The 25,651-nt window shown below is 37.5% G+C and overlaps 1 protein-coding gene across 8 annotated transcripts in view; it reads left to right on the top strand.

Moving 5' to 3' along the window:
- The window catches only part of cul9 (cullin 9), an 89,161-nt gene that overhangs the window by 1,956 nt on the left and 61,554 nt on the right, over positions 1-25,651 (top strand). For all 8 annotated transcript variants that reach the window (XR_013818448.1, XM_079842930.1, XM_079842932.1 and 5 more), the window contains exons 2-4: positions 1-459; positions 22,773-22,927; positions 24,188-24,769. The exon at positions 1-459 is cut by the window's left edge and continues 204 nt beyond it. Coding sequence is in view for 7 of the 8 variants with exons in the window: in XM_079842930.1 (XP_079699056.1) it covers positions 1-459; positions 22,773-22,927; positions 24,188-24,769 (1,196 nt within the window). In the remaining variant the exon portion in view is untranslated. The remainder of the gene's footprint in view (positions 460-22,772; positions 22,928-24,187; positions 24,770-25,651) is intronic.

Here is a 25,651-nt window from a genome sequence, read left to right as displayed (position 1 = left end):
CAGGAGTCGGTGGCTCGAGCGGCTCCACTTCAGGAGAAAGCAAGACGGAGAGCATCCTCATGTGGATGTCCACTGAAGACGTGTACGCCAACTGCCCCACTCTGCTAGGCAAACGCAAGGCTGACTCCCAGAGGCCCCTGCTGGAGGAAGAGGAGCGGCCCAGTGGCCAGTTCCCCACAGACCACACCTTTGATGAGGGAGAGCTGTTGGACATGAAAGACGACGTGAAGAATCTCGTCCGCAGAGCCCGGAAGCAAATGGCCAAGAACAGCGACTTCGGTATAAGCATTACGCACACCATCCACGTGCTGAGCGCCTACGCCAGTATCGGCTCTCTGGTAGGAGTCTTCAAGGAGACCGGGGCCCTCGACCTGCTCATGGAGCTGCTCTGCAACAAGGAGCGACAGACCAGACGCAGCGCCGGCAAGATGTTGCGAGCCCTGGCTTCTCACGATGCGGGTAAGTCGCGCGTTCTGTGGCCTGCTTTCTGTATTCAACTCATCGATATTACATTTGGCCATCTCTAAATGATCCGTTGGCTGTGATCTTTTCCTGCATCTGAGGAACCATATTGGAGTTGCTGTTTCAAGTGGTTTAAAGTAAAACTCTCACTTCCTGGGGTATTTCCCTTGAATGAGGAGAATTTGAATACCACTGGCAATACTTTCTGTTGTACTCTATTCAAATCTAAAATGTTATTTTAAATAGCCTAATAACTTTCTCTTAATAATATATTTGTCTAATATTACATTATTTGCACCACTATTGCATTACACCCATTGCCACAACCGTTAAATATTTTTGTAATATGTTTTTAAAATTATTTTACTGCTGTGTGGATGTAAAAAACAGAGCAAGTGTGCAGTTGTTCAATATTGACTTGAAGCAAACTCCAAAGGCGGTTGTTTGCGGAGGAGCAGCATTTCCTCGTCTAGGAATTTATTCAGTAAATTTGTTTCCGTTGTAGTTTATGTGCATGTCTTCTTCCTCAAGTGCTTAAGGACACAATATGTAATATTTTTGGACTAAATTATCCTATGTATGTTATATATTTTGTTGACTTGTGTACTTAACTGTGTTTAAATCCAGAGAAATAAGTCATTTTAATCAGGACACGGATCGTGTCCGTGTGTTGCCTATCAATGACATCATACCCGCGTTACCCTCAAATTACGGTTTTATTTTGTAGAAACCATGGAAACACCAAAGTAGGCCTGTCACGATTGGTCGATTCAATCGACTGCGTCGACGCTGTTAATTAGTCGACGTCAATATTTTTAGTCGACTGGGTAAGTTGGGTACCATATGAAATTGTATTAGTACCGGTACTTTAAAAATGACAGCAGTCTAATAAGAGCAGTATTTCTTAATCTGTGTTTTAACAGTTTATATCTTAAATGGGCGTAAATAGTTTGGAGAAATAGGAGAATATGATATTATTAGTTCTACAGTTGATCGGTCTTAAAGGGGCAGCGTCTAATAAACCGGCTGACGATTGAGCCATTAATGCGAATCGAACAAAAGGCAAATAGAAAATATTCACATCTCTTGAATTAATAACTTTAGCTTTTATAAGCATTAATCTATCAATTTATACAGTGAAAACTATGCAGTGTTATTTTACATTTCATTACTTTATTAGATTTCTTTGTAGGTTTGTTCTTTACTGTAATATTAATGTTAGCAGACCTTCCGAATGCTGCACACTGGTCCATTTACAAATAGATGTTTTATATTTTTGTTCAAACTTTGCGGTTTCTTTTGCTATAGATATTTTACTTTTCAGATTATAAAGCCATTTTAATTGTTCTTAATTATGTTTTTTTTAATAAAAAAAAAAAAAGTATAATAAAAAGAACCGGTAAGAATACTGTTAAAGTACCGGATCGATAAGCAGTATCGGTAAGTCTACTAATACCATTAAAACCTTAACGATACCGATCCCTATTAGTAATACAGTGGAAATGAGTAGATTTGGTTAGCATGTTGATTTACGGTGTGCGCCCCTAGAATTTCTGGTTGTGCCCCTAAAATTTTCAGTTGGCGGCCACTGTGCTCCCAGTGAAAAAAGTTAGTCTGGAGCCCTGAATATATTTAAAGAATATATAACGAATTTATATATAGCCAATAATATAGGCTATATAAAAAATATAGGCGTGAGTGAATGTGTAGCCGCCACCCCCAACCACCGCGCTACTGCACAGTAGGGCTGTCAAAATTGCTCAAAAATGACGTTCGAATATTCCCTCTAAAAAAAGCACGAATATTCGAACTATTCGAACATCTGGTTGCTTATTTTATCAATGACGCGCATTACGTCAATAACAGGACAAATTAATACAAAGAGACATAACTACTTATATATTATATTTAAGTTTAAACATATTTGACAACGTATTACCTACACAAAAACAAGTAAATCACTAATGGCTAAGACCGCAGACCTCACTCTCTCTCTCGCCCTCACCCTCTGCACGTAACGGTTTAAATGAACACACACATTTTGAGGCTGATCAAGAGTTTTGTGCAAGCAATTTAAGGTTGTGACTCTTTTCCCAAATATAGCAGGCTTCATTCAGTGATTGAAACAAATATTAATATAAGTTTTACAGCATATTATTGAATGCTCCGAGCGAGCTGTGCTGTGGTAAACATGGAACTTTTCCTTGACATGAAACGGTAAATAATCAAACCAGTGGAAGCAGTGCATTTATCCTTTATTCATGCAATATCTATTCAGTCAGTACCTCGGCTCCATTGCTTGACAGAACTCCCTGAAGCCGCCTCATCCACGACACTGATCGCTCTCATGTCCTTACAAATGAACAAAATTAATTTATCCGTTATGGCCCCTTGTCGTGTTGCAGACAGAGCTTGTGGCGGGCGATGCAGAGTAAGGCTGGTCCAGTTTGCACATACAAATTAGTTGCTTATATTTACAAAACGAGCCTACAAAAGCATAAAAAAAGCCCGTTTAATAAAGAAAAGTTCACGAAACTAAGTGAAAACTCACTAAAGTGTTTAGTGAAATTAGGAAACATTTAGATATCATAAATTGAGTTGGATAAGTTAATGTTACATTTCTACATACATTTTGTTCTCATGTCACAAGTAATATCAAGGTTTATTTTGATCTGTTTTACATGATTCTTTTGTAGTGTGGTTTTCGGTGAAGTGTACTAAAATAAATATCGTCACCTGTGTACATTAGCCCACTTCTTCTCGACGCTTTTCCTGACGGTTTATAGAACAATTACTCCGAGTCGCCATCTGTCGTTTCAAAGAAAAGCACAACGGCGAGCGTGTCAATCCAACTACTCGGTGTTGGTCTGGCTTGTCAGGCTACTGCGTTACCCCCCAGGGCTCCAGACTAACTTTTTTCACTAGGAGCACAGTGGCCCCCAACTGAAAATTTTAGGGGCACAACCAGAAATTTTAGGGCCGCACACCGTAAATCAACATGCTAACCAAATCTACAAATTTCTACTGTATTACTAATAGGGATCTGTATCGTTAAGGTTTTAATGGTATTACTACTCTTACCGATACTGCTTATTGATCCGGTACTTTAACAGTATTCTTACCGGTTCTTTTTATTATACTTTTTTTTTTTTTTTTATTAAAAAAAAACATAATTAAGAACATAATTAACATGCCTTTATAATCTGAAAAGTAAAATATCTATAGCAAAAGAAACCGCAAAGTTTGAACAAAAATATGAAACATCTATTTGTAAATGGACCAGTGTGCAGCATTCGGAAGGTCTGCTAACATTAATATTACAGTAAAGAACAAACCTACAAATAAATCTAATAAAGTAATGAAATGTAAAATAACACTGCATTGTTTTCACTGTATAAATTGATAGAGTAATGCTTATAAAAGCTAAAGTAATTAATTCAAGAGATGTGAATATTTTCTATTTGCCTTTTGTTCGATTCGAATTAATGGCTCAATCGTCAGCATGTTTATTAGACGCTGCCCCTTTAAGACCGATCGAATGTAGAACTAATAATATCATATTCTCTTATTTCTCCAAACTATTTACGCCCATTTAAGATATAAACTGTTAAAATAACTACTCTCCAATCCGGTCATTTTGACACCGGCTATTTGTTGTTTATTTGATGGTTTAGACGCGCACACGAAGCCTAAAATATTAAGTGCAAGTCGGTCCATTTCGCAGCACACACACACATAAGCCGCCTTGAAGTTGGAAACAGCATCTCTTGCGCGGATCATTGTGCATTTAATAGCTCTTTATTATCAAACACATTCCACAGTTTAGCAACAGTAGAGACTGCAGTTTACAACAATCACTGAATCTGACGTTTAGTTTAGGTTTAGGGAGAAATGACAGAGCAAGGCTGTGAAGGGAAGGATGAGCTCGACGAACACGGCTATAGGAATAGTTTTACCTCATTCCATCTTTTTATAATTCTTGGAAGCCAAAATCGAAAATAAAATTAGATTAATATCACAGCACATCCCTAAAGTTTAAGCAGACTAAACTTTTGTTTAGTTCTTGGCCATCGTCACTCATTAAGCTGACTGACGTGTTGTGTTCGCTGTAGCTCCACGTGAGAGAGCGCTCGCTTTCTCTCTCTTCTGGACTGCGAATGGCAAAAATGCTTCACGGACAAATGGTTTAATATGATCTCATATAGAAACGGATGGCAAATATAGAATTTGCCAGACATAACGTCTATCAATTATAATTAGTAGGCTAAGTGTATTTTCTTAATTTCTCCAGTACCGACAGCAGGCAAATTTACTGGTCGCACATGTGCGACTGGATGTAAAATTCAGTCGCACACTCTCAAATTTTAGTCGCAAAATGCGACCATTTGGTCGCACTCTGGAGCCCTGCCCCCACATACACATAAGTGGAAGTGGCGACTCATAATAAAAGCTCAACAAAATCCAGGCTCATCCAAAATCTTCACCTTTGTTTTGAATATGCAACCTCTAGCAGTGAAAAATTACATAAGCCCTGTTTCCACCAAAATTACCTGGAACAATTTGTCCCAGGAACTTTCTTCTCAGGAACTCTTTCCCCCCAGACCTGCTGCTGTCTGCCTTTACATCGCGGTCTAAAGTACCGTGAAAATTAGTCCGGTGACGTAGGACCGCACGTGACTTTCCAGAGCAGGGCTCTACATAGCGACCATTTTGGGCGCATTTGCGCCTGAAAATTACTGCGTGCGACTGCAAAAAAATATTTAGGCGCACCGGTGCGAGTGACCCGATTGCTTCTCATGAATATGTATAATCGGAATAAAAACTAGAAACACTGACTGACTGAGCAACTGTTACGTTTCGTGCTGCAATCAACTGCTTTTCATGCCTTCTGTCAGCGGAGCATGTGCAAAAAACGTGTGCGACGGACTAACACTTCACAGATTAAAAGGTGAAACCACGGTCTATGAGTGAAACGGGTGTGACGCGGCCATGCACTTACCAGACGCCTCGCGCTGATGTTTCTTTGCAGCCAAACTTAACTAGAAATACCACATTGGGATTATCATAAACAAGGTCGGAAATTAACAGGGGCTTGGGGCAAAAATGCCACCAAAAATTAATTAATACAAAATAATTTAAAAACGGTCCTGTATGAGTTCTTGATTTAATCTTTATCAGCTGCAGTCCATAACATTTATTGTGTTTAAAAATGACTAGATGCATATGAGTGAGTACATCATGAATCCATTTTCCAAACCGTGTTTTTATCTTACCCTGAATCACTACGGTACACATATAATAAGTGTTTATATTCTGACTATTCAATTCCAGTTCGGGTCGCAGCGCTGCGGAGGAGCACAGTCCCTGCGTGACTCGCCATAGACATAAACAGAGAGAAGTAGATCCGGCTGCAGTGTTCTTCCGCAAGACGCGTGCATTTCTGTTCATTAGCGCCAGAGCGCCAAAAGTTACGGATTGCTATTGCTCCAAGTATTGGCATGATTGCAAATGTGATACTGATCTTGTAAAAAAGTCCAATAGACAAGTTGATATTAAGTAACTACGTTTTAGCCACAATACTGTTTATTTCGTGAAAATCAAAACTACACCAGTTATGCATCTCCAAGCGTTTCGATCGAATGAATCTGCGTTTGAACGATTGAATGAATGACTCCGACATAGACTTGACGCCACCTACTGGCTGTTTTATTTTCATATTTATACTTTGCATGGAATTTTTATTTAAAATATAAATATTTTAACTAAGTTTAAGTTTAACTTGTACATAGCCTATTTCTAAATTCAAAAATTTAAAAGATTTATACAACATTATTTACCCATGAGCTGCATGTAAATGTATCTAAACACCACTTCAGATAGAGCTTCTGTGCCACTTCTACTTTTGATGCTGATTTAATTAGATTGGTAACAGTCTGGTTGTGTCTTATTGCTCTAACTGAACTTATTGTTTAAATTAACATTTTAAAAACAACTTTTCTATTTTAATTGATGAAATTGACAAAAGCATTATGCATACATTTAAAGCTACACTGTGTGATATTTTCCCCCATCTAGTGGTGAACTTGTATATGACCATCCAGTGAATTTTAGTTTCTGTTCTGTTCAATTCCGATTTCGTTTTAACTCCTACGGTGGCCGATTTAGTCCAAGATTAACATGGCTTCCAGTTCGACCTCGTCCACATTCGACACGGTGCCTGTGGGATATTCTGTGCGCAGTGGGATGGTTGGAACTCAACTGGCCTAATTATTGGGCTAGAAAGAACTGCAGCTAATCCAGAGTGAACTTTGATGATAGTAATGTTTATTCAGTCATCCAATTGCAAGGCATAAACAGGTTTGCGTGGATATGTACATAAATGTGGTTTCTGTGAGATAACAAATAAGGATGGTAAATATACATACACAGTTAAGAACTGTATAACTACTTATAAGTTACATTTGTATAATGTAACCGTAAACCAGAGCTTATTGTACCATATATAGGCGCTAAATGCAGCTGCATTAAAAGGAGCGGAGCTGCCGCTGCTAACAAGCGGTGTCGGGTTACAAAAGTGTGTGCGCCACTTTAACGTTAGCACTGCAGTGCGCTCTGTATAACAATTGTTACTATGCCGATCAGACCTGATACATATTTCCATCAACATACATTACAAGCAAATATTTTCTATAAACGAATAAACATTGTTGATAACAAAATAACTGAATGATTATTCAAATAGGTGAGCATTACGCTATTGTATGTTGACACAAAAATACTTCTGAGGTGACATCAACTGAATTACGCGATGACACACTCTGAAACACATCTACAATGACAATAACTATTATTACTTACGGAGTTATTAACGCACAGAAATACCACACAAGGAAAAACAGACTTTTGAGGAATAAACAAGCCAGGAAAACGCCGTATAACTCTGTTACTGGACGCTGCTGAGATGAAAACTATCTGCACATGCACCAGACAAGTCTGAACAAGTTGACGCGCACATGCGGCAGAGAATTTTGTACAGTGCCATCAGTATTAAAACAACGCGAAAGGCGAAGCTTGAATTTACGGGTATGTCCCTCTTTGGCTAATGTACTTTCAAGATGGAGGGGCAACATGGCGACCACCGTTAGATCCCATTACCTTATGTATTTTCAATGGCATATTATAAACTTACGAGAATACTTTATTACTTGAAAGAAGTAAATATACATTAATGAGCACATATATTTTTGAAAGAACTAAGTGTTTTTAGCTAAGAACAGACAAAAAAAGTTACACAGTGTAGCTTTAATAAGATTAGAAAACATTGCTCTTATAATGGTAAAAATGCCCCTGGACATTAATTTAAAGGGACAAAGATCGTCCTGTAACGGGAAAGTTATAATTGGAATACGTGTTATTGATCAGAAAGTGCTCCTAAATTTTTGACTGTGCTTCTAATTTTTTTTAATTTGGAGCACAAGTGCTCCTCAAGAAAAATGTTAGCGTAGAGCCCTGCAGAGCCCACTGGATTTCGTCCTCCGCACATAAACGTAATAAAGCCTGAACCATCGGTCGCATTTTTTAAACTCTGTTGTTGATTCAAATAGCAAACAACTCTTACTGCATGCACCGCAACAGACTTTTAGGTTGAAATAAAATGCTGCGTGAGTTCAACCAATCAGCATGTTCAGCGCCCAAGTCCCGTTCCTGAACTTTCAAAAAGTACCACCTCGTGAGCAGGGCCGTTTTGAGGGGGACATCTTTACCTGGAACTTTATTTAGACCCCAGTTCGTGCGATCGAAACGCACAGAGTACCACCCCAAAGTCCCTAGTTCCTGGGGAAAGTTCTTGCGGTGGAAACGCGGCTATATTGTGCCTTTAATGTGGATTATATATACAATGGAAATAGATTTCTGTAATCGCACCTATAAATAAGCACATCTAAATTATACATAGACATTTTGAAACAAACTAAAAATAAAAAAAATTATGATAATTTATTATTTATTTGTTTGTTGTAAATAATTTGGCTATGTAGCATTTGAGGTCAAATAAGTAGTAACTGGATTTTAAGCATGTAAAAATATTTTTAAAGAATGAAAATGACAAAAACAGGATAAATAGAATAAAATATAAAATAAAAAAATAAGTATTAAATTATTACCACGCACGGATCAAAATTGTAAATACGTTCAGAGTGTTAAATAGACTTTCTTTAATTTGATTCATTTGACTTGTATTCCTTTTTTTTCTTGTATTGATACAAAACTGCCAAAACAAGGAGCGTCCTCCATGTTTGACTCTAAGCCAAGAGATCAATCTGTCGTGTGGATGCCCTATTGGTCATGTCTTTTCTCTCTAGGAGTTTGAAAGTTTTACACGCATGTTCTCCTGCAATCATTTGCATATGGATTGTATTGAATGGAGTGCAAGGTGAACCCTTAAGTAAAGACTCTGTATTGACTTTAGACCACAGCACAAGTTTGATGAAGCCACAGATTGGCGTCAGTGTGCTGTGAGATATTGGGTATTGTGAGTCATCAGTGGAGGGCAGAGACAGTGGGCTGTGTCACAGCGCTCTCAGCATGGGCTGTTGACCGTGTCTAAAAGGACTAGATGAGATAAAATTTTATTTTTCAGCAAATGCGTTTGATTGAGCTCTTTTGTCATGCTCAATCATTTTGAGAGAGCTTCTGTTCGGTCTAAAAGTAGAACAAAGACACCTTAAAATAAAGTGTAACCATTTTTTGTTACACTGTAATTATATATTTAAGTACTGAATAATATTAAGTTTCTACATGTACTTGCTATAAAGTTAGTGTCAAGATTGGTGTTTGATTTAGGGTTAGTTGCATGTAATTAATTATGCATAATTAATAGATAAACTACACATAACACATGTAACAATGTCACTGTAAATGTCAGTATTACCCAAAAAACTAGTGAAGGTAATTAATTATACAACTTAGAGAGGCAAAGTCAGAAGGTTACTTTTACTTTGATTTTCATTTTTTTGAAAGGGGAAATGTGGTAATGAACCCTTTACGTAGAGGGGCTTTCCAGTTCCTCCTCGCATTCCTTTCACTCTTATTCACAGGATATACTTATTCATCTCTAGTTCCTCTGACTGGGGTGAGGCATGTGTGTCATTCACTTCAGCGTAACGAGGAGACCACAGGCATGTGGCTCATGTTAAGTTCACCCAAAAATGACATTTCTGTCATTTATTTCTTCACCTTCATGTCGTTCCAAACCCATAAGACCTTCGTTCATCTTCTGAACTTGAATGAAGATATTTTTGATGAAATCCAAGAGCTCTCTGACCCCTCCATAGACGGCTATTTAATTAACACTGTTAAGGTCCAGAAAGGGTTCACCCTGTACACGTGATTAGTAACACAATACACATGAGATATTAGTGATTATTTGTATATGTATAACATTAATATTTGTAGAAAGAGATACCTCTTTGTATATGTGTGTGTATTCCCCGGTATATTTCCTGTCTGCCATTGTTTGGAAAAAAGTAGTCCTACCCTAAAATCCAGGCCAGTGGTTGAGCCAGAATTTGTATTGCCAGACCACTCAAACAAACCGAACAATGTTTAGATGGTGCTGTTTTTACACATTAGTTTCCTATTTTTTGTTCGTAGTAAGGAAGTGTTGTTACTACAGTGTTCTGTACTATACTGAAGCTTTGCACACTTAAGCAGAACTTATGAAGGTGCTCTGACTCAATGTTTTTGCAGAAAGGGTTTTTGAGAATAGTGAAGAATCAGCACAATAGTTGCTGGTCAAGTCATTTTGCTTTGGTTGAGATGTGGATGTTTTTTGTTCTTTATCTGTTTATCTGCTGACTAATGTTTTGCGTTAATAATCATACCTATCTCTTATCCAGTTGCTTAACACCAGTCAAACCTCTTGAAGAAATGTTTGATTTGGAAATGAAAATTACCCATGATTTTCCTCACCCTCAAGCCATTCTAGGTGTATATGACTTTCTTCTTTCAGACTAGGGTTGGGCCGATAGACAATGCCCGCCGATGGCTGACAGACATTGTGATGTTGAGCCAGCATCGTGATATTGTTTCCATGGCGACACGTCATGCTTGTCACATGACTCTCATGAGCCAAAATAGCGCTGTATGACAGATTTCCTTTTTCCTTTTTTATTCAAAATATTCACAAACTTGCTTAACATGTCGTAATCTATCTTCTATTCCGATTCTCAAGTTACTATAGTTACTTACTAGGGCTGTCACTTTTTATTCGATATCGAACATGACGTGAAATATCCGTAATCGAACTATAAATAAACTATCCGGTTTTTAAAGTGCCATGCGGGGTCCTGCACAGGTGCGGGTACCCACGAATATTGCTGAAACGGGTAAAAAACATCCTAACTTTGTCGGATACGGGTGCGGGTCGGGTCGGACAAGGGAGAACACTGGTCTAAACACGGGTTTTAAACAGTCACGTGCAAACGAATATATATATACAGGGTTTTTCCTGGGTCAAAAATGGTCTTCGGTGGTGGCTGACAGACATGGTCATCCATACACACACGCATGCACAGTAAAAAAGTACCCTACCTACGTGATCTGCAAGCACAATACTGACAATACATTTTATATAAATTTAAATAAATTCAAAGAAAGTTTGTAACTTTTGCTTATCTTATTTTGATCCCACATGAAAAACTACTATAGTATATTATAGTAAAATTACTCTAGTAAATACTATAGTGTTTTTGAACCGTACTATAGTAAATATACTACAGTAAATAAACAAAGTGTAGTAAATACTACAATTTACTGTAGTATCTTTACTAAAGTATGGTTCAAAAACACTATAGTAATTTTACTATAATAAACTATAATATACTATAGTATTTTTTCATGTGGGATACCTTGATGTTTGTTTTTGTTCCTCATTTTTACACTATTTACTGATAATTGTTTTGGTATATAATCATATCAATATTAAAAAGTAGTATTTAGAAAATGAACAAATAGCCTAATTTTCTGCCATATACAATTTCATAAAATTATCATCTAGCTAACAACAACTTTGTTCTGGGTTCACCTCACTCCAGTCTAAACTAAGCGATTTATAGGCTATTTATTTTACTACACATTATGAACATAAATAAGCTGAAAGACTGTGGATAATTAAAACTAACTCTTACTATCCACTCTTGCTAAATTGGGTAAGCACACTTGTGTTCTCATTTCAGGTGTTCTGAGTAAATGATTAAACTGATTCGTGAGTTCAGTGTTGGACAGATCAGTTGTTCTAACCAGTCATTAAAATGACTCGGTTCAAAGGAGTCATCAGGTGGTGAATCGGACATTAGCAGACGCGTTGTGTGCGAAATCCCGTCTGTTAGAACATCGCGAAAGATTTGTCAACACACAGAAAACACTTCATAACTGGACACGATTTGTTTCCCGTTTATTGAAAGTATGGTTTATGTCAGCTGGCCAGAGAATCAGTCAATGTTTTTTGAGCGCATTTCACACCCAGCGGTAATGAAAGGAAAACATCGTCTGATAGCGCCACGTGCAACATGGATTCGGTCTTCCGACCTTTTGATTTTGATTAACGTAATATGTGAAATATTAGAAAGCTAAGACTGCTTATTTTGAAGACAGAGAGAGTGCGAGCGGGGGAGGAGCTCTGGTCGTTCTCTCTGTCACTCAGTTACAAGCGCAACATCTATTCTACATCATTCATAAATCACAATAACTCATCAAATAAAGCTTTGGCGGGACAAATTTGTTTTGGCGGCCACCAAAAAATTTTCAATGTAGGAAAAACCCTGATATAATATACGAATAAAAATATATGCATGTATTGTAGATGTACAAAATCATCTACAATACATATGCCTTGCCTTTATTTCAAGATGATAAAATCATTTCAAATCCATATTAGTTTATTTGTGCCCGGGTAGCGCGCGCGCCCTCCCAGGAGAATCACAACCGCGCGCACGATCTGCCTGCACTCGTCGAGATGGATCCTGAGAAGTTGAAGAAAAGATAGCTGCAAATGTGGAAGTTCATCGCTGAGGAAATACGCAGATAACTGTGGTAACAAACCAAGCACATGCAGTTTTATCAAACAGTATGTTTGTAATGTTTCTTGAGTTTGGTCTCTTAATAACATGTCTTAGTACATTTAAGCCATGTTAAGCGTTTTCTTATAGCCTAATGGTTTTCTATGGGAGAAAAACGCTTAACGTGTAATTAAACGTGTTGCGTTCATATTCTGAGCTCATTGTTGTTGGGGCGCTCGAAGAAATTAATATATTGCTTGATATTTGATATCCGTTCGAATGAGACTTTTCTAAAAAATGACAGCCTTATTACTTACTATAAAACTTAGGGATGCATGATACTGGATTTTTGCCAATATTTTTCAACTAATTTTGGCGGATTACAGATTAATAAACTGTATATAAAAGTATTTAATTTGAAAAAAAGTGTCATGCTTGTGATTTGACATAGGACTAGGGCTGTAACGATTTGACCAAAAATAAAAACCTCGATTAATTGAACATTTGACCTCGATTACGATTAATGAACGAGCTTTTTTTTTTTTTTGCCCTCATAAGGTTTTGAGTAAGTTGACTGATAAGGTTTGTACTGTAAATATTTTCTACTATTAAAAGGTGGAATTTTTTTTTTCTAATGAAAAAGTGCATTTCTTTGTGATTTTTAAAATACTTGAAGGAAACGGCTCACTTTCATGGGGCAGATTTCTGCTTGTTGTACATCAGATACAGATAAATTAGCACACTAGGCCTACATTACATTTATCTGAATGCATCAATGAGAGAGTGATTGTGTGTGAATTACTCATACCGTCTCTATTCATTATTAAGCTGTGGTTTGTACTTACTGCAAAAGTATTAACATGTATGCCTATAACGGTTGAGTTTCTGAGCTACTTTAGTGACTTTACTTTAGTCACAGGACAGCGTTTACACTGCGTTTCTGTGCTCCTCTGCGCGCGATCTTCACGGGATGTGCAAGCTTCTGTCTGAGTGTTCGTTTGTCACAATATATCAGGCATTAGTAACTAGTTCAACATAATACACATCTGATGGTCGAAACTCGCTTTAATGTTCAAACTGGCAGGGCTTAAACCACATACAAATGACAAGCTTTGTGAGGACGCAGGTGAAAGATCTGCCTTCAGGGCGCGCGTTATCAGAGACGCGACACGGCTCTGTGTCACAGAAAGAAGCTGAGCACTGAACGGAGAAGTTTTCCGTATTGTTGTTTTTGAATAGTGCACAATCGCTTTAAATGTTGAAACTGGCAAGCTTTTAAACGCATACTTGACAAACTTTATGAGCACGAAAGTGAAAGCGGCTTCGGGGCTTGCGCGCGCCGTCTGTGTGTGTGTGTGTGTGTGTGTCAGCGCGTAGGCTATAAGTACAGCAATTAACTGACCTGTATAAACTGTGTAAAACATGCAGTTACTATAGTGATTCTGGGCATCTATAAACACAGATAACTGCTCCTGCATCTCTGTGTGCCGGCAAACTGCACTTGATGTGACTGACGGGGCGGAGTCAAGTGAAAACCGAAATAACCGACATGGGAAAAATAAGTCGGTTGGAGCTTCTGAATGTCGGTTTCGGTTATTTTTCGATTAATCGTACAGCCCTACATAGGACTGTTACGATTTGACCAAAAATAAAAACCTTGATTAATTGAACATTTTACCTCGATTACGATTAATGAACAATTATTTTGCTTTTTTTGCCTTCATAAGGTTTTTGAGTAAGTTCCTGATAAGGTTTTTACTGTAAATATTTTCTACTATTAAAGGTGGAATTATTATTATTTTTTTTATGAAAAATGCATTTCTTTGTGATTTTTTTAAAATATTTGAAGGAAATGGTTCACTTTCAGCAGTTATTGTCTATGGGGCAGATTTCTGCTTGTTGTACATCAGATACAGATACATTAACACAGTAGTAGACCTACATTACATTTATTTGAATGCATTAATGAGAGAGTGATAGTGTGTGAATCATACCGTCTCTATTCATTATGAAGCTGTGGTTTGTACTTACTTCAAAGATATTAAAATATATGCCTATAACGGTTGAGTTTCTAAGCTGCTTTAGTGACTTTACTTTAGTCACAGGACAGCGTTGACACTGCGTTTCACATCATTACTGCTTTATTTATTCAGAAAAAGAAGTAACTTCCATTTATTTGTGTATTCTATAGGGGTGGGAATCTTAAGGCACTTAATGATTCGATCTGATTGCGATTCTGGGAGTAACGATCCGATTCCCAAAACGATTATTAACATACATTTTTGGTACTAATTATCCTGCTGTGCAAATACATGAACTTTACATTTTAACCTAAATTGGAGCTAATATGCGTTTTTGTTTTTAGTTAGAATATCTGTTTGACAGTATTGCCATATTAAAAATTATTATGAAGATTTATTTCAATACTTTTATTTTATTAACAAAGTTATATTCAAGATTAAGAAGCTCTGAATGAAACATGGTAAGCCATATATACAATTGCAAAGAACAATCATTAAGAATGAAAAATTGTCAAACTTAGTTGTAAATTGAGAACTGTTTAGTTTCTTAAGAACATTTTGACAAAAAATGTCTTTAAAAGCAAAAAAAAGTTTAAAAAAAATCTTTAAAACATAGGCTAATGCAGAAGAAAAACAACTTTAGCGCTCGCTGAGAAGCCAAATTCAGTGTGTGCGCATAACATCTCACATGCGAAAACTTGCCGAGCTGCAACAGTCATGTTAGAGACATTTAACGAATCACTCACCAAAACGAAGTCTTTGTTCAGAATTTTCCATTCGTTTGAAACATTGTGCAGTAGTTCAGCAATATTCGATAAGTCATTCCAAAAATTATGCCACGGATGTTGGTTGGTTTATGTCCCGGCCACTGCATCGGAGACATAGGTGTGTTATTAATCATTAATGGCAAGGAAAGCGCCTTATAGCCTACTTGAGCACCACTTCGTTATTTTGGCTCAGAATTTTGTTTGTTGGAAATATTAACTTAATTTAGAAATGCTTTTGAAATTAAAAAGCTGGCAAATTTAATGTTTACGTTCATTTAAAAGACCTAACCGACTATGTTTACGATGATACTCAACAAGACAGGCATTTTGATATAATTTTGTGTGAATATTCGCGCGCTGTGAGACGCGTGGTCGTGCGTATGCGTGTTGTTGCTGCGCTTTGCGAGTATCAAACTGAGAGACACTTTCTCGTCTATGAGCGCTTGAATATTTAAATTGGCAAGGCTTAAAAATGCGCAAATGATCAGTTTCCGTGAAGATGCAGCTCTGGCCCGACTGTCTTTCACGCTGGCACTGGACCATTGGGCAATTCTTATTGTCGACCTGATGACAAATCATTTTTGTCATTCATTCAGAGGGGGCGGGGGGTCGTTTTGGGAGGGCGGGGCGCCCCCCTAAAACAATGGTAGGGGAAACATGGTGTGCGTGCCTCTTTGACGTGTTGTTCATTTTAAAAGGTTGATGGGTAAAGTATTCTTAAAATGCATTCTGAAAATCTGAATAATTCGTAAAAAATCATTTTATTTATTATACAATTTCGTGCATATTCGGTATTGTTATATATCGTATTACCGTATACCGGCACATGTCTAGCGGAAACGCAACGATAGAGCAAAACAAAACACCGGCCATGAATTCGAGTCTAAAACAAGAATTTTTAAAGAGAAATCTCAGAGGTTTACGATATATAAGAGAAGAGGAGCTTGAGTTTGTTGCCCAGTCCTATTTGTTGGAATCGTAAGAGGTGTCAAAGCTTACGCTAATCCTACATTGCGTCAGGGGTTACTCTTTTGGTGTAAGTCGACTTGTGTAGGCCGTCTGCCGGAAGTAGTTATTTTAGTTTTTAAAGTTTTAAATATGGATATTTTTCTTACACAAATGCATTGCTTCACTTCAGAAGGCCTTTATTAACCCTCCAGAGCTCTGTGGATTACTTATATAATGCACTTTTATGGGCTTCAAAATATCATTCTCCATTCACTGCTATTATAAAGCTTGGAAGAGCCAGGAATTTTTTTAATATATCTCCGATTGCATTCGTCTGAAAGAAGAAAGTTATATACACCTAGGATGGCTTGAGGGCGAGTAAATCATGGGGTGAACATTTGGGTGAACTATCCCTTTAAGGCTTTTTCGAGTTCACCCATCAGATGAAACCGCCCGGCCATGTGTAAATCAAATATTCAAGCTCTATACATTTTTAATCCATGAATATATGAAAAACAAAGGTCTCTTTTTTTTTTTTTTTTTTTTTTTGTCTCTTGTTTTTAAATGAGGAAAATCAAATGGTTGAAATGTACCCAGATCGATGTGTCATACCCATTTTTTCAAGCCGCACTGATATTGCGTTCTTTTCTTTTTTTTGGCACTTTATTCTCTTAATGTGCATTTGTAGATTTACAAGAGAGCTAAAATATTGAAGTCAAAATAATAAATGTCATGAATAATATTGACTGAGTATTTCTAAGAGGGGGGGTCAAAATGACAATTTTCTTTTGAGATTTAGAGCCAAATTACAGAGGGGTAAAAAGGATATTAGAAAGATGGCAGCATCATTATTTTATTTTGTACACAGAGATTGGTAGGTCTATTAGTAAAAATCAGTTTACTTTAGCAATCTTTGTTGTATATGCCATTGGTGACCTCACTACTTGTGTTTTTTGCCCCAAGTTTGTGTGCCTGTAACTCAAGAAGTATTAAAGAAATCTTAATATCCTTTTTTTTGATTCTGGGTCTTAACAAAAATTTATTTTGGTAGGCCCTATATGGTTCAATCCCAGAGATATGGAGATCTTAATGCGGCTCCATGAGTAAATTGGTCAGTTGCACACATTTTTAGTGGTCAAATGTGGGTAACTTTTCAAACAGCTGATACTTACTGTGTTTAAAGAGGAATGTCTGAAGAACAAATAAGACCGAAACTAGAAATGTATCTTGTTTCCCTCTGTCAAAATAATTGCATACAACATACCTGCCAAAAATGTATACTTTTCTGAAGTTTACATGTCTAACTCAAGAAGTGTTCAAGGCATCTTGATATAATTTTATAATTTTAAATTCTTGTTCCTATGAAACTTTTCTTTTAAGGCCCCATATGGTTCAATCCCAGAGAAATTGAGATTTCAATGTGGTAACATGTAGTTACGATACTGCGTATTTGAACTTTTAATAGCTTCATGAACAAAATCCCTTCTTCCAAATATCCCTGAAACTGATTCAAATATAGATTCTTATAAATACACTTTTGAGAACACTTTCAGTTCAGTGGATTTTTGGCACTCGGAGAGGTGTGTTTTTATGCAATTATTTTGATAGAGGGAAACAAGATACGTTTTTAGTTTCAACAATATTTATTCTTCAGACATTCCCCTTTAAATGCAATAAGTATCAGCTGTGTGCAATGTGACCTGCATTTGGTTTTTGACCATTGAAAATGGGTAAAATACAACTAATTGAACACAGAGATCCCCATGTCTATGGGATTGAACCACCATAGTGCCTTGAAAATGAAGACTTCAAAAGGAAAGTTAAAGAACCAGAATCTAAAATCATATTAAGATCTATTTAATACTTCTTGAGTTACAGGCATGCAAACTTTGGAGAAACAATAGCCTATTTATGGCACTCAGACAGGTATATTATATGTAAATAGAACAAAATAGATACATTTCTGGTTTCAGCCTTATTTGTTGTAACCTTATTGACAATCCTTTTTAAAAGCAAAAAGCATCAGCTGTATGGAAAGTGACATACATTTGGTTTGAGCACTACTTTTTTTTTTACAATTTACCAATTTACTCATGGAGCCGCATTAAAGGGGTCATGAATTGAGAAATCAACTTCTCATTCAGCCTTTAATGTATAAAAGTTCATTGTGATATAAGAATAGCCTGTAAGTTTCAGAGCTGAAAACTTCCTTGTTAGTAAAAGAAAAGCTTTTATTGACACCAGGCAAACGATCGATCTCAGAATGTGCCAATCTATGATGCCTGAGTGTGGTGAAACACCGCCTCAACAGAAGAACTACGCCTGATTCTGTAGCCCCACCCACCGACTTGTGCAAGAAATGTAACATAAATAACATGGGCCTACGTGGAGCTAAACGGATCACGCTACATGCATATAACATGCAATAAACATGCCGAAAATAACAAGAAATTGCGCTCTGCCTGCTTGTGGAAGAACACAGTCGCTGCTTAAGCTTCCTTCGGATTCTAATATTATGAATGCATGGTTGAACTTTATTTTTAATGAAGATCCAGCTCACGTGGGGAGTAACATTGCACGTCTGTTCCTTCATTTAACTGCGGATTCGTTTGTAAACAAAACTGGATTTGCAGATAGGATGAGATTACATGAATGAATGAAGCAACACACTTGTGTGTGTAAAACATGTTTTTTTTTTATATGTGATAGTGTTGCATTGTTACAGATTGTTTAATATCTATTGTTTATGTGTCTAACTGAACATACCTTAGCACGCTGTCACAGGCTGGAGAATCCTTTATTTGAGGTGTTGTTGGTTCATTGTGCTGCGATTCGGGATCAGACTCCGACATGTGGACCAGGGCTCGCAAAGCCCAAATTAAAAAAGCCAGTTCATGACCCCTTTAAGATCTCCATATATCTGGGGTTGAACCATATAGGGCCTGTAAAATGAAGATACCCAAAAAAATGTTTAAGACCCAGAATCTAAAAGGATTAGGGGTGCTCCGATTGATCGGCAACCGATCTCGATCGGTCGATAATCGCTTTGGGATGATTGATCGGCGGTCTCCAAAAAGGCCGATCTCATGAACCGATCGCATGCTGACGACACATAAACCCGCACCTGCCGTGAGAGCTAGGGCATGATATGCAGCGACACCATTTCATTCTCTTTCCAGCGCAGGTAAAATAATTATAATGCTGAAGGTGAGGTACAATTCATATTTCTATATTAAATAACTTACGCAGTCATTTGAAAACTTTCTGTGGGACGTAAATTCACAAACAGCGCGTGAATCACAGCGTGCGCGCGCTCTCTCTCTCCCTTTTGAAAATGCTCAAATGGCTTCACATCAGCGCATCGCATCTGCACTAAAATCGAGCTGCACAGTTGACACAGGATTTGCCACTGTTGACAGGATTTGCCAATTTGCACAATCGAGGCAGTGTCGCATCGTCACGAAAGTTTATCATTTGCATTTATTTTTGAGTCTTGCCAGTGTTCAAACCGCTCAGCACTCGCGCGCACGGTGTGGAGAGACGAGTGAACGTTTGTGCAACTGCATGTATCCGTGTTCGCTCTTAAAGTGAAAGCTGTCGAATAAACTGCTGCTTGATGAACCTTTTATGACACTCGCTGCTCTTGAATGACTAACTTTTGCAACCTTAAATGTAAGGATTAATCTAATTTAATTTATTCAGGGAAGACCAATATTAATTTACATTTGATTTCTTATTAAATGTCTTTAGTATTTCTTACCTCAATAGTCAGTACGTTTACATGGACAACAATACTCCGATATTAATCTGATTAAGACCATACTCTGATTAAGAAACTACCATGTAAACAGCGATTTCTAATTACCTTAATCCGGTTAAAGCCATACTCGAATTAAACAAAAATCGAATTAAGACATGTGGAGTATGCCTGTTTTAGTCGCATTATCTAAGTGCATTGTAGACATGTACACACCTTAATCTAACTATTAACGTCGTGAAGGAGTTTCCGCCGCGTTTTGTGACAGGTCACACACACACACACACACACACACACACACACACACACACACACACACACACACACACACCAGGCAAGTGCAGAGGGGAGGGCTTTGGGGGCTCGTATCAAAAGTATATAAAGTGCCCCTCTAAACAATCATCAATAATATTGTGACAAATAAAACAGAATTTGAATTATAATTAATATAACCGCACGTACAAAACAATGCGCTTAAATTCCCTTTTATCTTTTATGTATCTTTCAGTCTGAAATGTCGTTGCCATGACGTATTGCAATGATTCTTGACTGCGTGTCTTGCTTATAGACCGTAAAAACTCTGCTCACTCGGACACGGCCTCCTCTATATTTTTTTTCTTTGTGTTGCAATAATGCTCATTTTAAAAGTAAAATACGATCATTTTGTATCTGTAATCCCAGATTCATATTTGTCTGCTTACAACAGCGGTCGGGAACCTCTAGGCTTGCGAGCCATATGCCATTCAGTGAACGCTTGTGGCTCGATGGCAGATAAAAAACAATCCAAACAATCACGATTTTGAAACCTTTTCATCACATTTTCATCATTTATCAAAACTATTATTCGAAATGTAGGCTGTCAAGAAGGAGGCAAGATGGGCAGTGTCTCTTAAAAAAACCTGAAAGACAATATTTAATATTACAAAAAATAAAACTATATATATATATACCAGGGGTCCTCCAGAAGGTTCTAAGGGGTCCCCAGAAAATTTCAGAAAATAAAAAGACACAGCAAAAATGTATTAAGTCTACTGAACATTTCAGTTCTAAATATTTACCTCCTTCTCTTGCCGTATGCTTTCTAGAATTGTGTATGTTTGCTTTGTATCTTTAATTTTTTGCATAGTTTTTCTCACTATAGTCCTTTATCTTGCTCACTGGGGTTGTAAGCTGCTTACACACATTTATTGTGAAAGTTGCTTATATACATTTTTTTAATTGAAAATGTTCTTCAGGTTTATACATCCAACATTAAGAATAGCCAATTTAAGTTGGGAAACATTGTGTTGTATTTATAATGTCACACTTACTACACTCTAAAAAAAAAAAAAGGTTCTATATGGCACCAAAAATGGTTCTTTGCTCGTAATCATAGGGGAACCTTTTTAAAGGGTTAGTTCACCCAAAAATGAAAATTCTGTCATTAATTACTCACCCTCATGTCGTTGGACACCCGTAAGACCTCCGTTCATATTCGGAACACAAATGAAGATATTTTAGTTGAAAGCTGATGGCTGAGAAAGGCTTCAGATAGGCCTCCATTGGCATTCAGTACATTGACACTTCCAAGATCCATGAAAGGCACTTAAAACGTCATTACAAAGTCCATCTCACCACAGTGGCTCTACAATCATTTTACGATGCGACGACAATAGTTTTTGTGCGCAAAAAAAAATCAAAATAACACCTTTATCCAACTTGTTCTCGACTTCCGTGTGTGCCTCCACGACGCATGCGCGAGAATATGACGCAGATCCGGCGTTCGGACACATGACCCAGAAGCGATTTGTTTACGAGCAGAGGAAGACGCGCGTGTCTAAGCTGTTGGATTCTACATTGATCGTGCTTTAGGTCTCGGCGTAGTGCTCAAAATGGGGCTTAAGTGTGTATTTCATGGATTCCCGAAGGCCGGCGCTACGTCATATTCTCGCGCATGCGTCGTGGAGGCACACACGGAAGTCGAGAACAAGTTGGATAAAGGTGTTATTTTGATTTTTTTTTGCGCACACAAACTATTGTCGTCGCATCGTAAAATGATTGTAGAGCCACTGTGGTGAGATGGACTTTGTAATGACGTTTTAAGTGCCTTTCATGGATCTTGGAAGTGTCAATGTACTGAATGCCAATGGAGGCCTAAATATCTTCATTTGTGTTCCGAATATGAACGGAGGTCTTACGGGTGTCGAACGACATGAGGGTGAGTAATTAATGACAGAATTTTCATTTTTGGGTGAACTAACCCTTTAAGTGCTATATAGCACCAATTTTGGTGCTTCAGAGGTTCTTCACCGGTTCTTTGACTAAGGTGCTATATAGCACTGCTGACTAAGGTGCTATATAGCACCGCTACCATATACAGAACATGTTCAGATATGGTGCTATATAGCACCCAAAGTGGTTCCTGTATGATTATGACGAAGAACCATTTTTGGTGCCATATAGAACCTTTTTTTTAGAGTGTATTTATCTAACAATTTAACAATTACAAATGGATTTTAGAAAGGGGGTCCCTCATAAAATGTTCATTATATGGGGGGATCTAAACCTTCATAAAGTTTGAAAACCCTGCTCTAATGGATGTTCAGGGATTTGTTCAGAGAATGCTTGAATTATTAAAATGAATACTTGAAATGCAGTGTTATTGGCTTTGGATAAAAGTGTCTGCCAAATGTGTAATAAAAGTAAACAAAGATGGTAAAAAAAAAATGGGTCACTAAAAAATACTGCATTGTTGATAAGGATGATATTGTTTGCCTTTCAGGGAGTCGTGCCTATGTGCTCCTGTCCCTCAGCCAGCAGGATGGCATCGAGCAGCACATGGACTTTGATAACCGCTACACCCTGCTGGAGCTTTTTGCAGAAACCACCTCCTCTGAGGAGCATGGCATCTCCTTTGAGGGCATCCATCTTCCCCAGGTGCTCATCTTCCTTTCCAGTCTAGTCTGAAAAAATGTCCAAAATCCAGTGAGGTGCTGCCTTGTCTGCGGTCTACATAGACAACTTCCTTCCTTTATCCTAACCCAAATCGATTCATCATTGGCAGCGACTTGTATGGCACAAATTAGCGCTACTTCCATGAAGTGCACAAGATGCCACGCACAATTGATTGCAATAGAACAGTAGTTCTCAAACTTTTTATACCAAGTACCACCTCAGAAAATATTTTGGCTCTCCAAGTACCACCATAATGACCAAAAACAGCTGACAAATACAGCGTGGTAGGCCTAACTATTCAGATACAACTCTGCACAGTTCAAAAACGATGCAGTTTATTCCTAATAAGAATATTTATTGTTGTCAACCACTTTAACATTGTAAATACACAGTTTGTACATTAACACTGCACTGTGCTTACATACAGGTAAATAAAATAATAAAATAATGATTAAAATAAAATGTTGTACCTAAAAGTTAAATTAAAACTGTACTGTACAAATGTAAAAAAAATATATATATTGTGTTTTAACATTACTTTTAGTGATTCCTCTGCGTACCACTAGAGGCAGCCTGAGTACCACTAGTGGTACTCGTACTACACTTTGAGAAGCACTACAGTAGAAGCTTTAAGGGCTCCATGCATTTTCCATCAAAGTAAAAGTTTGATGGTTTAACATTTGAAAATAAAGAAATTAACACAGCCATAAGTATTAGTTTTGTAAAATTATTATATTTCTCTTAAATAAGTTTTTTTTTTTCAGTGAGATAAAACAATAGTAATATTCCATATATTCTTTTTTTATTTTTCTTATTTGTAATAGTTACTTATTTCTTAATAGTTTAATAATTATTATTATTATTATTTTTTATATATATATTTATATATTTTTATTTATATATTTATTTATATAAAAAAATACATAAAAAGTGATTCATACATACATTAATTACAAACATTTAATTTTGAAAATTAAAAAAAAATGCCCTGATATTATAACAATGAGGGAAAAGATTAAGCGGTGAAGAGGTTTTGTTTAAATATTATAAATATTTAATGTCATTTTTTTTTTCCTGAAATGTGTCAAAAGAAAAATTTCTAAGACCATAGTGCATGTTTTAAATTCCTTTTTTTTAAAAGGATTTTTCCTTTTTTTTTTATCTTGGAAACACATTTGTTTTCATTGACCCTGTACCAATGTTTGTGTGTAACAATATAACAATCGGGTTTGTCTATTTTAGATTCCAGGCAAGCTGCTTTTCTCCCTGGTGAAGCGTTATTTGTGTGTCACATCATTGATGGACAAGCTCAACACGGCAGGGGTGGAGTCCGCCTCTGAGCGTCAGGATGTCGGCCCCTCCTCCTCCACGGCAGCCTACCAATCAGAGCATGCACGTGTGCAGCGGGAGTTCGAGTTCACCATGGCCATGGCCAACCTCATCTCAGAGCTGGTGCGTGTCATGGGCTGGGACCGCAACCGGCAGCTGCCCTTCATCTCCATGAGCACAAGCAGAGGGCTGGAGGAAATAAATAGTGAAATCCAGAAACACCCCATCCGCTCCATCTTTCAGCCGCGCTTCTCTGCTTCGTCTTCCATCATGGTCACTACAGCAATGGCTGCGGTCACGCCACCAAAGAAGAAGAAAACGACAAATGGTTTCAAGACACGTTCTGACTTTACTTCACGTTCAGCATATGTGGAGTATGTGCAGGATAATCTGAAGAGTGGCATGATGGTCCGTATGCTGGAGGACTATGAGGAGGTCAGTGCCGGGGATGAAGGAGAGTTTCGCTACAGTAATGACGGCTCACCGCCGGTCCAGGTTAGTGCTGTGTGAAAGAATGAAGCTCAATATCAAACACTTCATGGTTCTCGCATAAGTGTAGGTTGTTTGTGGTTGGCAAGCAATGCCAAAGTTTGGCAGCTTTATAGAAGCCGATACAAACTCCTTTTTTATGTTGAAAATCTTTTTTATGAACAATATTAACAGCAAGTTTATTTGTAGGGGTGTAACTGTACACGTATTTGTACTAGGGATGCACCGGTTGACCGGCCAAAAATCGGAACCGGCCGTTTTTTGCTTCTAGCGCGCGATCGGCTTTCTTTGTATTTTTCTGCCGATTTTTCCGTGAGTGCGCCCGCGTGCACATACACCTATATTGCAATCATTCGCGAACATGTCTTTTGTGTGTTACAAACGGAAACTGGAGAACTGAGGGAAGAGACGAGATATGCTGAAGGGAATGAAGAGCCGCTTTCCTGCGCGAGCTGAAGTTGCGCGAGCTTACCTCTCCGCGCCCTGCACAAGCAGATAGTGAGCGTTTGTTCAGCTCAGCTTCTCACGTGTTGGATCGAATGAGAACGAAACAGACTAACTTGTGACAAAGCCGAAATACTTATTTTTGTAGCCTAAAGAAGAACATGCATGCACTTTTGAAATGAAATACTATCAGTTCTGCATAGGATGATCATTTTTATTTTACCTTAAAATTACATTGACTTAATTTGATTTAAAAAGCACCCGCTGTAGCATCTTAGTTTTTTTCGTTGCACTAAATATTTTGATTTAAAATTTTGGAACAATTATATACTTTGGTTTTATTTAATTTCACTGGTAAAGACTTTTTTTCTTTACACTGAATTTAAAAACAAATGCTGATTTAAGTAACATCTTTGTTTGGATTGCAGAATATGCAGTTGTTGC

This window comes from Gobio gobio, assembly GCF_949357685.1.
Source record: "Gobio gobio genome assembly, chromosome: 18".
NCBI lineage: Eukaryota > Metazoa > Chordata > Actinopteri > Cypriniformes > Gobionidae > Gobio > Gobio gobio.
Note: the sequence above shows the minus strand (reverse complement) of the source record. Positions and strands in the feature narration are given on the sequence as shown.